This window comes from Mustela nigripes, chromosome 16 (genome assembly GCF_022355385.1).
Source record: "Mustela nigripes isolate SB6536 chromosome 16, MUSNIG.SB6536, whole genome shotgun sequence".
NCBI classification, from domain to species: Eukaryota; Metazoa; Chordata; class Mammalia; order Carnivora; family Mustelidae; genus Mustela; species Mustela nigripes.
Window position 1 is genome coordinate 21980896 of NC_081572.1, and position 13881 is coordinate 21994776.

The 13881-nt window shown below is 39.3% G+C and overlaps 1 protein-coding gene and 1 non-coding gene across 7 annotated transcripts in view; one reads left to right on the forward strand and one right to left on the reverse strand.

Moving 5' to 3' along the window:
- Nucleotides 1-13881, reverse strand: part of CDK12 (cyclin dependent kinase 12) — a 96355-nt gene that overhangs the window by 77792 nt on the left and 4682 nt on the right. For all 6 annotated transcript variants that reach the window (XM_059379844.1, XM_059379846.1, XM_059379843.1 and 3 more), the window contains exons 2-3: nt 10881-11762; nt 1323-1499 (exon numbers count right to left, since the gene is read on the reverse strand). In XM_059379844.1, the coding sequence (XP_059235827.1) occupies nt 1323-1499; nt 10881-11762 (1059 nt within the window). The remainder of the gene's footprint in view (nt 1-1322; nt 1500-10880; nt 11763-13881) is intronic.
- On the forward strand, nt 7262-7367 carry LOC132004588 (U6 spliceosomal RNA). Its single transcript, XR_009400550.1, has one exon. It is a non-coding gene; the product is annotated as a U6 spliceosomal RNA (small nuclear RNA).

Sequence of the window (13881 nt, forward strand, 5' to 3'; positions counted from 1 at the left end):
TCTGCCTTTGGCTTGGGTCATGGTCCCAGGGTCCTGGGATCGAGCCCCACATCCCTTTCCTCCTCTCTCTCTCTACCTGCCTCTCGCCTACTTCTGATCTCTGTCTGTCAAATAAATAAATAAAATCTTTAAAAAAATCTTTTTTTTAAAAAGAGAGGCAGGTAGAGAGAGAGGGAAGCAGGTTCCCTGCTGAGCAGAGAGCCCTATGCGGGACTCGATCCCAGGACCCTGGGATCATGACCTGAGCCGATGGCAGCGGCTTAACCCACTGAGCCACCCAGGCCCCCCCCCCCCCCAAATTTTTTTTTTAAAGAATAAAAATATATATCTAAAACTTTGGCAATAATATGTACTCGATAAATGGTAACTATTTTTATTATTAAGAGAGGAATGCTGGGATGCCTGGCTGGCTTAATCTCAGGATTTTAAGTTTCAGCCCCACAGTGGGTATGGTGTCTAGTTTTTTAAAAAAAGAGGAAAGCTAACAATCCAAAGATCTGAGCTAAAATCAAACCCAGATTTTATTACATGTATGGCATGGCAATTTATGTGGTTTAAGAAAAAAATATCCCACATCTATTGATTTTTTATTTATGTGTATATGGTTGATATACCCTGAATAAAAGAGCTTTCTTCCTTTTTAATATTTTAAGTATCAAACTCAAAAGACACATGGGATCGATCAATGTTCATGGTATACCTGGATTTGAGAAATCGTTGCTTTTCTAAAAACACTAGGTATCTGAGGGTGCAGATGAACAGGTCTCCCAGAAAGGCTTTTATCCATTAATATAAAATATACACATTAGGGGGAGCGCCTGGGTGGCTCAGTGGGTTAAGCATCTGCCTTCAGCTCAGGTCATGATCACAGGGTCCTGGGATCAATCCCCACATCGGACTCTCTGCTCAGCGGGGAACTTGCTTCCCCCCTCCATTCTCTGCCTGCCTCTCTGCCTACTTGTGATTTCTCTCTCTCTCTGTCAAATAAATAAAATCTTTAAAAATTTATCCATACACATTAGGCCCAATTTTATATAATCCTATTGGCATAGGTTGTGGAAGAAAGTATGAGATTTAGGCCCAAAACGAAGGAAGGAAGCTATAATTAAGAATAGATCCCTCCAGGGGCACCTGGGTGGCTCGGTTGGTTAAGGGTCAGACTCTGTTTCAGCTCAAGCTGTGATCTCATGTCGTGGAGTCCCGAGTCAGGTCTCACACTCAGTGCAGAGTCTATTGGAGGTTCTCTTCCTCTCCTTCTCTCTGCCACCCCCACCCCTGTTCATTCTCTCTAAAATAAAATAAAATACCCTCTAAAAACTCACTTTGGTCTCTTTTTATATGGTTGCTGAGGTGGTGTAACTGCCTTTGGTTCTGGAGAGTCTGGGGGAGATGGATCCCCACCAGGAAGTTCTGGAGGGAGAGGGAGGTCCGTGAGTAAGTGACGTGGCCTTTGTTCCTTCTCTTTCTTTACAGGTTTTGAAGGTGGAGTTTCTTTTGGACTAAACAAAAGAGGAAGAGAAGAAAAAGATCATAATTACTTAAAAATTTGAAAATAAAACTTTTTAAAGCTTGTAATGTCTGGCTATTAAAAAGATTATAAAGATTTTACTTTAAAGGGATAAAACCCTGTAATGTAACATAAGGAGATGGAGTTTATCACAGTCAAAGATACTTGGATTTCACAAAAAGAAATCCATAGGACATAAAATAATAAAAAACTTGGGATATTACTTGTACATCCTATGACAAACTTTTTAATGTTTTTCTTAAGATTCTATTGGAGTTTTACTGAGATGAAATAAAATACAGGAAGTAATCATCTTGAATTCCCAAAGTACCACTGCAAGTCATGGAGTCACCAAAACTATTCCACGTATTTTAACCAGCATAAGGAATCAAAGTTCAACAATGTTGGGGTGCCTGAGTGGCTCAGACATTAAGCATCTGCCTTTGGCTCAGGTCATGATCCCAGGGTCCTGGGATCAAGCCCCATGTCAGACTTCCTGCTTAGCAGGAAGCCTGCTTCTCCCTCTCCCACTCCCCTTGCTTGTGTTCCCTCTTTCTCTGTGTCTCTGTCAAATAATAAATCATATCTTAAAAAAAAAAAAGAAAGGAAATGCAATGGTTTCCCACAATTCCAAGGCAATTTTTAAAAATAAATAAATAGATAAAATAAAATTCTAAGAGTCCATCAAACTATTTCAGAATCATTAAAGCAGTTGGTAGCAGGCCTCTTATGAAAATCAACAAAATGATATGGGTGAGGGGGCAGGAAGAAAGGATGTCTTTTCTGAAATACAGTAGGAAAGTCAGTATTCAGATCCAATTTTTTAAGCATCTTAACTTATTTATAAAGAAGGATTTTGTGCTATGCATGTCCTCAAAAAAGATAACATACTAATGCATGCCTACAAATAAAACCATGCTACATAATAAGTCTTTTCTAGTCTATCACAGTATCAGAAGCTTGAAAACAAGCTGAGAATCCTCCTAACCACAGAAGGCGTTTCCTCCACATTTTTTTATAAGTGGTTATAAAAACATGTATTCTGTCATGAATACTTCCATAGAACCATAAAGATCCATCCATTGCAATGTTTCTTTTTTTTTTTTTTTTTTTTTTTTTAATAATGTTTTTTTTTTTTTTTTTAAGATTTTATTTATTTATTTGTCATAGAGAGAGAAGCGAGAGCAAGCACAGGCAGACAGAGTGGCAGGCAGAGGCAGAGGGAGAAGCAGGCTCCCCGCCAAGCAAGGAGCCCGATGTGGGACTCGATCCCAGGACGCTGGGATCATGACCTGAGCCGAAGGCAGCCGCTTAACAAACTGAGCCACCCAGGCGTCCCCATTGCAATGTTTCTTATTAAAGATTGCACATGAAAACAGTCACAAAAAGTTTAACTTTCTACCAACTTTCATCATTTTAATCTCTTGTAAATTAGGCAGAATAGAATTTAGATTAGTTTGTGCATATCAACCAGAACTAGAGTAGTCAACAGAGTTCAAAAGGATCATCTGAAACTTTTTGTTTAGTTACTGACAGAGATGAATACAAAACATTATTACAATCTGCACAAAGATTTTTCTACCCTGGGAACAAAGACTGTTCCTAGAAAACCTCCAGGCAGGACACAATATAGATTTTTAAAATTTCCCCAATTTTTAAGACATTCAGGGAATGAAAATTCCTAATTTTTCAACTACTAATATCAGAATACTCTTTATAAATTTTAATTCTTCATGCTTCAGAAATAGAATACTTCTTGGTTATGCTTCACTATTACTGAAATATCTGAATTTTCTCACCATCACTTCTTGTAAGTTCAGTCTATGTTTTATATTTAGATCTTTTTTTTTTTTTTTAAAGATTTTATTTATTTATTTGAGAGAGAGACAGTGAGAGAGAACATGAGTGAGGAGAAGGTCAGAGGGAGAAGCAGACTCCCCGCAGAGCTGGGAGCCCGATGCGGGACTTGATCCCAGGACTCCGGGATCATGACCTGAGCCGAAGGCAGTCGTCCAACCAACTGAGCCACCCAGGCGTCCCTTATATTTAGATCTTGTTTTCTCTAAGGTTGGCTTTACAAGTTCATGTTCAGTTTGCTACCGTGAAAATGTACATTGCTTCTGAAAAATTACATGTTTAGCATGTTTATTTCATAAAGCGTGAGTATTTGCTATGTACTACCAGTTTAGAACATATAAATTGAATACAGGTCAAATCCTATTTCAACAAATTTCAATGTACCAAACATTGTGGAATAATGATGACTCATAAAATTGCAATGCTTAACATTATGGCCTTTAGCCTTCAGTATACACACAGTAAAACACAGCTCTATACAGTGCAGAGGACATATGGTACAGAGGTGATCTAACACTGGAGAGCAGATACTGAACATCTAAGTCATTACTATGAGGATTCAGTACCAAGAAGAGCCGATCTTGCCAATGTCAGTATTTCCTGGTTCCCCATTTATGCCTGTAGTTCGGTTCACATATGGGGAGTAGTTGCATAAATGCTCATGTATAATAATTTTCTTTCAAAAAAAGTTGCCAAGCTCCACAACTGCTCAAATTTTAAAATCTGCATAGTCTCCTCGAATTTATGATTATGGGATTTAATCTGTACTATAGTATCAATACCACTACTAAGTCTTTATTGTTAATAAAGAATATGAATTTACATAACAACTATTTAAAAAGACTGATTTCCTAATATTTTTCACAACAGCATAAACAGCTTTAAATACAATCATTTACCCTTTTCCCCTTAAAGCAGGTTGTTTAAAAAATGATTTACTTTTACAAACTTCTATTAAAAATCTGAGTTGTGGGACGCCTGGGTGGCTCAGATGGTTAAGCAGCTGCCTTCGGCTCGGGTCATGATCCCAGAGTCCTGGGATCGAGTCCCACATCGGGCTCCTTGCTCGGCAGGGAGCCTGCTTCTCCCTCTGCCTCTGCCTGCCTCTCTGTCTGCCTGTGCTCGCGCACTCTCTCTCCCTCTGTCTCTGACAAATAAATAAAATCTTTAAAAAAAAAAAAAAAAATCTGAGTTGCTGGGGCGCCTGGGTGGTTCAATGGGTTAAAGCCTCTGCCTTTTACCTGCTTCCTCCTCTCTCTCTCTTTCTCTCACTCTCTCTGCCTGCCTCTCTGCCTACTTGTGATCTCTGCCTGTCAAATAAAAAAATAATCTTTAAAAAAAAATAAAAATTTAAGTTGTATACATTAAAAATGAGAACGAAGCATTCCATTTGCAAAATTCTAAATCAAATCTGAATGGTCACACAGATCCTTCCTCTTCTACAAGAGCACAATACTTTAAAGTCTTTTTTTTTTTTTTTTTTTTTAATTTATTTGGCAGAGATAGACAGCACAAGCAAGGGGAGCAGCAGGCAGAGGCAGAGGGAGAAGCAGGCTCCCGGCTGAGCAGCGAGCATGACTCGGGGCTCGATCCCACAACCCTTGGATCATGACCTGAGCTGAAGGCAGACACTTAACCAACTGAGCCACCCAGGTGCCCCAAGATAAAGCCTTAAAGAATAATATAGACTCTACTAAGTCTGATAAACTCCAAATGAACCAAACCACAAAAAAATGGATCAGAAATGAAGTTTTATTTATTTATTTATTTTTAAAGTAAGCTCTACACCCAAAGTGTGCCTTGAACTCACAACCCTTATATCAGGAGTTGCACGCTCTACCAACTGAGCCAGGCAGGTACCCTGAAAACAAAGATTTTAAAAACCCTGTGTGGTTAACTGAAATTTTATTTATCTGAAGTAGGCTCCATGCCCAACGTGGGCTTGAACTCACGACCCCAAAATTGAGAGACTTGAGAGTTGCATGATTTACTGACTGAGCCAGCCAAGAGCCACAGTCAACTGAAATTTTTTAAAAAAGTATACAGGGGTGCCTGGTTGGCTCAGTTGTTAAGCATCTGCCTTCAGCTCAAGTCATGATCCCAGGTTCCTGAAATCTACCCCCACATTGGGCTCCCTGCTCAGCAGGAAGCCTGCTTCTCCCTGTCCCACTCCCCCTGCTTGTGTTCCCTCTCTGTCTGTCAAATAAATAAATAAAACCTAAAATTTTTTTTAAAAAAGAGTATACAGATGATCTTAAAAGCAGACGATCCCCGGGGCATCTGGGTGGCTCAGTGGCTTAAGCGTCTGACTTTGGCTCAGGTCATGATCTCAAGGGTTCTGAGGTACATCCCTGCTCAGTGGGGAGTCTGTTTGTCCCTCTACCTCTGACCTTCCTGCCACTCTTTCTCTCAAATAAATAAAATCTTAAGAAAAAAAAAAGCAGGTGATCCCGATGAATAGCTATTTTCATGATAAATGTACTATATTATGAAGAATGGATAGTTTAGCAACCTTTCTTTCTTTCTTTTTTAAGATTTTATTTATTTATTTGACAGACAGAGATCACAAGTAGGCAGAAAGGCAGGCAGAGGGAGAGGAAGCAGGTTCCCTGCCAAGCAGAGTCCCATGCGGGGCTTGATCCCAGAACCCTGGGATCATGACCAGAGCTGAAGGCAGAGGCTTTAACCCACTGAGCCACCCAGGCGCCCCAGCAACCTTTATTTCTTAAAACAAAGAACTGCAGACCATGAATTAGAAAGGCTCTGGCAATACCATTAGTTAAATCCACTCCTGCATTTGATACCTGGATTAATACACTCCGAGCCCTATAGATATGTTTGAAAAAAAAGTTTCATTCTGGGGCGCCTGGGTGGCTCAGTGGGTTAAGCCGCTGCCTTCGGCTCGGGTCATGATCTCGGGGTCCTGGGATCGAGTCCCGCGTCAGGCTCTCTGCTCAGCAGGGAGCCTGCTTCCCTCTCTCTCTCTCTCTCGCTGCCTGCTTCTCCATCTACTTGTGATTTCTCTCTGTCAAATAAATAAATAAATAAATCTTTAAAAAAAAAAAAAAAAAGTTTCATTCTATTCCTAAAGGGACTTTAAAAGAAGACAAATCCTGATACAAGCTTTACATCATCCATGTGCCGAGTGAATTAACTATATGCCCAGTGTCATCCACATAAGTCCTGATCCTGTCTTTTTCAGTAGTCTTATTCAAATAAGCAACATTTACTGATCACATTCTGTGTTCTATGTTTAAAGCACTGTATACAACAAAAATATCTATAAATCATTCTTAAAAATTAAGCTGCTGCAATCTCACATAAGATGATTAAGAATATAAATGAGGGTCGCCTGGGTGGCTCAGTGGGTTAAAGCCTCTGCCTTCGGCTCAGGTCATAATCCCAGGGTCCTGGGATCGAGCCCCGCATCAGGCTGTCTGCTCAGCAGGGAGCCTGCTTCCTCCTCTCTCTGCCTGCCTCTCTGCCTACTTGTAATCTCTGTCTGTGAAATAAATAAATAAATGAAATCTTAAAAATATATATATATATAAACATATATATATATATATATACATACACACACACACACACATATATATATATAAATGAATTCCACTTGCAACTTTCAGATTTCTTCCTGAAAAGTTTTCTGAGATAAAAATTATTTTTCATGTGAAAAACAGGTGCAGCTGATATGATACAGGGATAGTGTGGCACCACAAAAAATAAAAAAAATTTAAAGACAAAAACAAAAACCACCCTGAATTTAAAACACATAGTGAAAAACTAAAATTGACTGTGGAAGATACCTTCATTTCCATTTTTCTACCTTTAATAATTTATTTATATTTATGTGGAAAACTAATAATAATCATACATTTAAAAACGACTACATTGGTACTCACTTGAGCAGCACATATACTAAAACTGAATAATACAAAGAAGATTAGCATGGCTCCTGTGTGAGGAGGACAAGGAAATTTGTGAAGCATTCAGTATTTTTAAAATATTAAAATTTTGCAGACAAGGTTCTTTACTTTTTATCCTCATCTTAAGTCCCATTCATAGAGATAACCATTATTATTAGCTTAAAGAAATCTTTCTGGACTTTTTGGTGTGAATTTATATGGATATATATGGATCTGTCTCCATAGAAACTAGATGCTTTGTTTTTATTGTGTATGAGTTTTTACATAATTAACATACTATTAAAAATTAAGTACATTGGACTATGAAAGAGTTATACTTTCACAATCAGAACTGATAATGTAACAAAAAATACTTCTGTTCACTTCATTCTCTCATATACATTTTTTTAAAATATTTATTTATTTGAGAGAGAGTGAAAGCATGGAGGGGCGGTCAGAGAGAGAAGCAGACTCCCCACTTAGCAGGGAGTCCAATGTGGGACTCAATCCGAGGACCCCAGGATCATGACCAGAGCTGAAGGCAGTTGCTTAACTGAGCCACCCAAGCACCCTCTCATACACATTCTTTTTTTTTTTTTTTGACAGAGAGATCACAAGTAGGCAGAGAGGCAGGAAGAGAGAGAGAGGGAAGCAGGCTCCCGGCTGAATCCCAGGACACTGAGACCATGACCTGAGCCGAAGGCAGAGGCTTAATCCACTGAGCCACCCAGGTGCCCCTCTCATACACATTCTTAAAGATAGCCACACATACTCAAATAACCACTGAATAGTCTTACTTTACTTTTCATCCCAACCTAAAAGATAGAAATTCCTATGTGCCTATCAAAATTATTACACCTCTGGAAATCTGCACACTATACTGACACGAGGTAGATAAGTTCAATAATTATTTGTTTAGCCAAGTAAACATTTCAAGATGAAGATTCTCAGCCACACTGATACTACTCTAGCCACTAGGTAAACTAATATTTAAACAGGGTTCCTATAAACAGATCATGGCCCAGAGTCCTATTGGATAATGCTCATCTGGTACTTCCTTTTCCAACAAAACCCACAGAAACATGTAGTTTGTATCTGTGAGAAGTATACTGTGTACCTAAACAAGTTTTTTTTACATAAATTTCAGGTTTTATCCTTCTCCTTTGCAAATCTTAGGATATGGCAGAACTGACAATTAATAATATTAGAAAGAGCAGGTGGAAATTTTCTTTAAAATAAGATTTACCACTATGAATAGTAATGGACTCATTCTTTTTTTTTTTAAGATTTTATTTATTTATCAGGGCGCCTGGGTGGCTCAGTGGGTTAGGCCGCTGCCTTCGGCTCAGGTCATGATCTCAGGGTCCTGGGATCGAGTCCCGCATCGGGCTCTCTGCTCAGCAGGGAGCCTGCTTCCTCCTCTCTCTGCCTGCCTCTCTGCTTACTTGTAATTTCTCTCTGTCAAATAAATAAATAAAATCTTAAAAAAAAAAAAAAGATTTTATTTATTTATCAGAGAGAGAGAGGGAGAGCTAGCACAGGTAGACAGAATGGCAGGCAGAGGCAGAAGCAGGCTCCCTGCCGAGCAAGGAGCCTGATGCAGGACTTGATCCCAGGACGCCGGGACCATGACCCGAGCCGAAGGCAGCTGCCCAACCAACTGAGCCACCCAGGCGTCCCATAATGGACTCATTCTTAAAAAAAATTTTTTAATTGCATTTGCACCTTCTTAAAAGGCACAGAGCATAGTCTGGAAAAATACAGATGTAAAGAGCTGAAATGTATCATCATTCAAATTACTGATGTCACTTGGAAAATAATGGAAGCTTAGGAATTGGTCTGGGGTGTAAGATCAGTAGCACTTATTTTTATGGTTATAATAAAAGTTTGTTGCAATAAATTAAACTCATACCCATGCTTGCTTCGCCAGCACATACTAAAATTAAACTCATATCCTAGAGAATAAGAGGGTAGGATCTCCTTAGGGAAAAACACAGACTACCATAGCATATGTCACCACTAAATCGTATTTGTTTGATGGTATTTGCCTAGCTAGTCCTGCTAAGATATAAATACATTTCCTAATGCCTTCCATAAAATCAGATTCATGTTTCATAATCATTTCACTTCTCAATATTCAGAGGACTCATCAAAATTAGAGTTCTTCCCATCATCCTACTGTGAATTTGTATTCTAATTAGTAAAGATTCTATATACTATTCTTTGGTTCTTACAGGATTGCTTTTTTTTTTAAGCAGTGCCTTTCAAGATAAACCTGGTTTATTCTTTTCCTGAATTAGGAGGAAAAAAACCCAGCTATAAAATTTTGGGGGACCCCTAAGGATATTCGATATCATTATCGAATTATTATTATATTATTAAATTAGTAGTAAGTTTTCTTGGTGATTAAGGTATTGTGATTCTTTAGGAAAATGTTCTTAGTTTTAGAAGAGACATGCTAAAGTATTCACAAGTAAAGTGTCATGATATCTTAACGTAAAGCTAATGTGGCAAAAAGTTAAATGGTGAATCTTGGTGAAGAGTATAAAGGAGTTAACTGTATTATTCTTTCAATTTTTCTATGGCTATTAAAATTTCAACAGAGGTGCCTGGCTGGCTCAGTTAGCGGAGCATATAACTCTTAATCTCTGGGTCATGGGTTTGAGCCCCACACTGGGTGCAGGGATTGCTTAAAGATAACAAAGATCTTGGGGTGCCTGGGTGGCTCAGTCAGTTAAGCTGTTGCTGTTGGCTCAGACCATGATCCCAGGGTCCTGGGATTGAGGCCCCCTTGCTCAGCAGAGAGTCTGCTTTTCCTTCTCCCTCTGCCCCTCCCCTTCTTGTGGTTTCTTCCTCTCAAATAAATAAAATCTTAAAAAAAGAAAAAAATAATAAAAGAGGGTGCCTGGGTGGCTCGGTGAGTTAAAGCCTCTGCCTTCAGCTAGGGTCATGATCTCAGGGTCCTGGGATCGGGTCCCGCATCGGGCTCCCTGCTCAGCAGGGAGCCTGCTTCCTCCTCTCTCTCTCTGCCTGCCTGCTTGTGAACTCTCTCTGTCAAATAAATACATTTAAAAAAAAATAAAAAGAAAAAATTAACAGGAAAAAAGAAAAAAATAATTTTTCAACATAAAACTTTAGGGAGAAAAATACCATTAATTTTTTTAAAAACTTGAACCAAATGTTAGACTTATCAAATAAACTTATGAACAAAAAGGGTTACTAGGCCTCAAATTTTAATTTTCTCCTCCTAAATAAGGTTATAAATAAGAACTTCTGGGGCACCTGGGTGGCTCAGTGGGTTAAAGCCCCTGCCTTTGGCTCAGGTCATGAATCCAGGGTCTGGGCTCTCTGCTCGGCAGTGAGCCTGCTCCCCCCACCTCTCTCTGCCTGCCCCTCTACCTACTTGTGATCTCTGTCAAATAAATAAATAAATAAAATCTTAAAAAAAAAAAAAAAAGAACTTTTCCACTGAAAACCAAATACCAAAAGCCTTTCCTACTCATAAAAGCATTTTAAACAGCCATGTATTAGAGCAGTTTTGACAGTTTGAGAAAATGCAAAACATTTACATCAAGAGGGCAGTCTTCCCAGTTAACTATAGGACTTACCTATCCATGTCATCGTCTCCTGGTAATAAGGGTGGGAGGGGTAAAGGAGGCAACGTTGAAGTTTTTAGGTGTGGAATAGCAGCTGTTACGGATACTTGAGTCTTCACAGAAACCTGTGCAAGGGGCTGAGAATTTGCCTGAGAGGACAAAGTAGATGTCCTTGGGTGAGTTGAAGGGGGCAAAGTTGAAGTACTAGAAGTAAGAACCTGACTAAATACTGGTTGGGGAGGAGGCAGAGGTGGTTGCTGTGGAATAGCTGGTAGTGGAGGCAAAGGTGGCAAAGGGGGTGTCTGAGGTGGAGGGGTAGTAGTTGGTAAAGGAGGTGGAGGAGAAGTAACTGTGGGGACAGGTGGAGGAGTCTCCTTTTCTGATGTCTCTGTCTCTTTTGGAGTAACAATGTCCTCTTTCAATGCTATGGGTTTAGAGTCTCTTGATCCCTGCACTTTCAAATCTTTAATAGGATGCTTCTCAGAGTTCTCATCTAATTTTACTTTCCCTGTATCTAAGGAATTTTTAACTTCTGTATTTAGATGTGGTACATTCACCAGTTCAGTATCTGGGGCAGATTTTTCCAATTTTACACCTCTGGTTAACTTTTTAGACTCCAAGCCTGAATCCTTAGCCTCTACTAAACTATTCTCTTTTCTAGGCAAAAATATAGGTGAACCCTTGGATTCCTTTCCATCCATTTTTGCTGCTGCAGCAGCAGCAGCTCTTTCCTTCTTTTTCCTACTGAGTTCAGCTCCCAAGCTGGAGTTCAATGGAAGCCTGACAGGTGAGATGCTGGAATGTCGACTGCGTGACCCGGATCTCTTCTTTTTACTATGAGAAGATGAGTGTCTTGAATATGCAGGACTTCTGCTTCTTGACTTCATGGATTTCCTAAGGTAAAAAGAAAAAGGCAGTTTAAAATGGATAGCTGACAACAATATGCAGGAAAATACATCAGTTAAACTATGGAGCACTGTAACTTAAAGAACCTACTTTGAGTAATTTAGCAATCTTAGAAATGAATTAGGTACCATCAGACAAGATCGGGCACGTTCAGGGTGGTATGGCCGTAGACTTAGGTACCATCAAAAAATAACGATGATGATGACATTAATAATAATATCAATATTGGGACACCTGGGTGGCTCAGTTGGTTGGATGACTGCCTTTGGCCAGATCATGATCCTGGGGTCCCTGGATCGAGTCCCACATCAGGCTCCCTGCTTGGTGGGGAGTCTGCTTCTCCCTCTGACCCCCCTCTTGTGCTTTCTCTCTCTCTCTCATTCTCCCTCTCTCAAAAAAATAAATAAAATCTTTAAAATAATAATATCAATATTGTTGTTAACTGTAACAAATGTACCAGTTCAATATAAAACGTTAATAACAGGGGAAACTGGATGTGAGGACATATAATAATTCTTTGTACTATCTTCACAATTTTTTTTTATGAATCTAAAACCGGTCTAAAATATAAAGTTTACTTAGGGGCGCCTGGGTGGCTCAGTGGGTTAAAAAATAAAGTTTACTTAAAAAATAGGTTACAAGGGAGCTGCCTGGGTGGCTCAATGGGTTAAGCCTCTGACTTCGGCTCAGGTCATGATCTCAGGATAGAGCCCCACATGGGGCTCTCTGCTCAGCAGGGAGCCTGCTTCCCACCCCCCCCCACCTGCCTCTCTGCCAACTTGTGATTTCTCTCTCTGTCATAAATAAATAAAATCTCTTGAAAAAGTAGATTACAAGGAACAACATATTTCAATCATATAACACTAAAATTATCCATTACTTACTTACTACAAGAAGATGGGTGAGTATTTTTTTCCCATGTTGGAAAACACCCATATTCACAATGATTACTTTTTTGGAATTTCGGTTTAAATGTGATAAAATGAAAACATGATTAAAAAAAAAAGTCATACATCATACTAAATGTGGGTTATACCAATCAGGAAGTTAAAAGTAACTAGCATGCTTCACCAAAACCTAACTGTTTCAACTAGGGAGCTATTTAATTGACAGATCACGGGAAAATTTTGTTCCTTGTATCCTCAGTCGATAATTAAGTTGTGCCTATACTAAAAAACCCCTAAGATACAAGACTCATTAGGATTTGCAAGATAAGTAAGCTGAAAAAGTTGCCTTACCAAATAATTTATCAGAAGTTTCCCAAACTATAACGATTTCTGGTACTTTCAAATATAAAATGATTTCCAATCAATTTTTTTTTAAGATTTTATTTATTTATTTGACGAAGATCACAAGTAGGCAGAGAAGCAGGCAGAGAGAGAGAGAAGCAGGCTCCCTGCTGAGCAGAGAGCCCCATGTGGGGCTCGATCCCAGGACCCTGGGATCATGACCTGAGCTGAAGGCAGAGGCTTAACTCACTGAGCCACCCACCACCCAGGTGCCCCTCCATTAACTTTATAGGAACTCATAAAGCAAAGTACTTTTGCATGTTCAATTTATTTTCTTCATTATTAAGAATTTGGAAATCCATGAGGCAGATTATTCTAAACTGAAACCCAACACTCATTCTTTTTGCCTTTTCATAAAGCCTAATGTGCTCAGACCTCAATGTGAAGGGAGAAAAAATAGCACTAAAAACCTGACTAAACAAAGCATTATTTGCCCAGTATTCTAAAATAAATTGTTCCCACTCCAGATCTTCAATATCTTTGGTCATTAGTAATACTGACATATTTCAAAAAATGTTTCAAAACAAATAGTACATATGTGTAGGCAAAGTAACTCACATGGTATTAGCCATGGTTTTCTTATACCTACACTGCTTTTTGGAAGTTTGCTCCACAAAGTTAGTTAAAATACAGGTCATCGGGGCGCCTTGAGTGGCTCAGTGGTTTGGGCTGCTGCCTTTGGCTCAGGTCATTATCTCAGGGTCCTGGGATCGAGCCCCGCATCGGCTCTCTGCTCCGCAGGAAGCCTGCTTCCCTCTCTCTCTCTCTGCCTGCCTCTCTGCCTACTTGTGATCTCTGTCTGTCAAATAAATAAATAA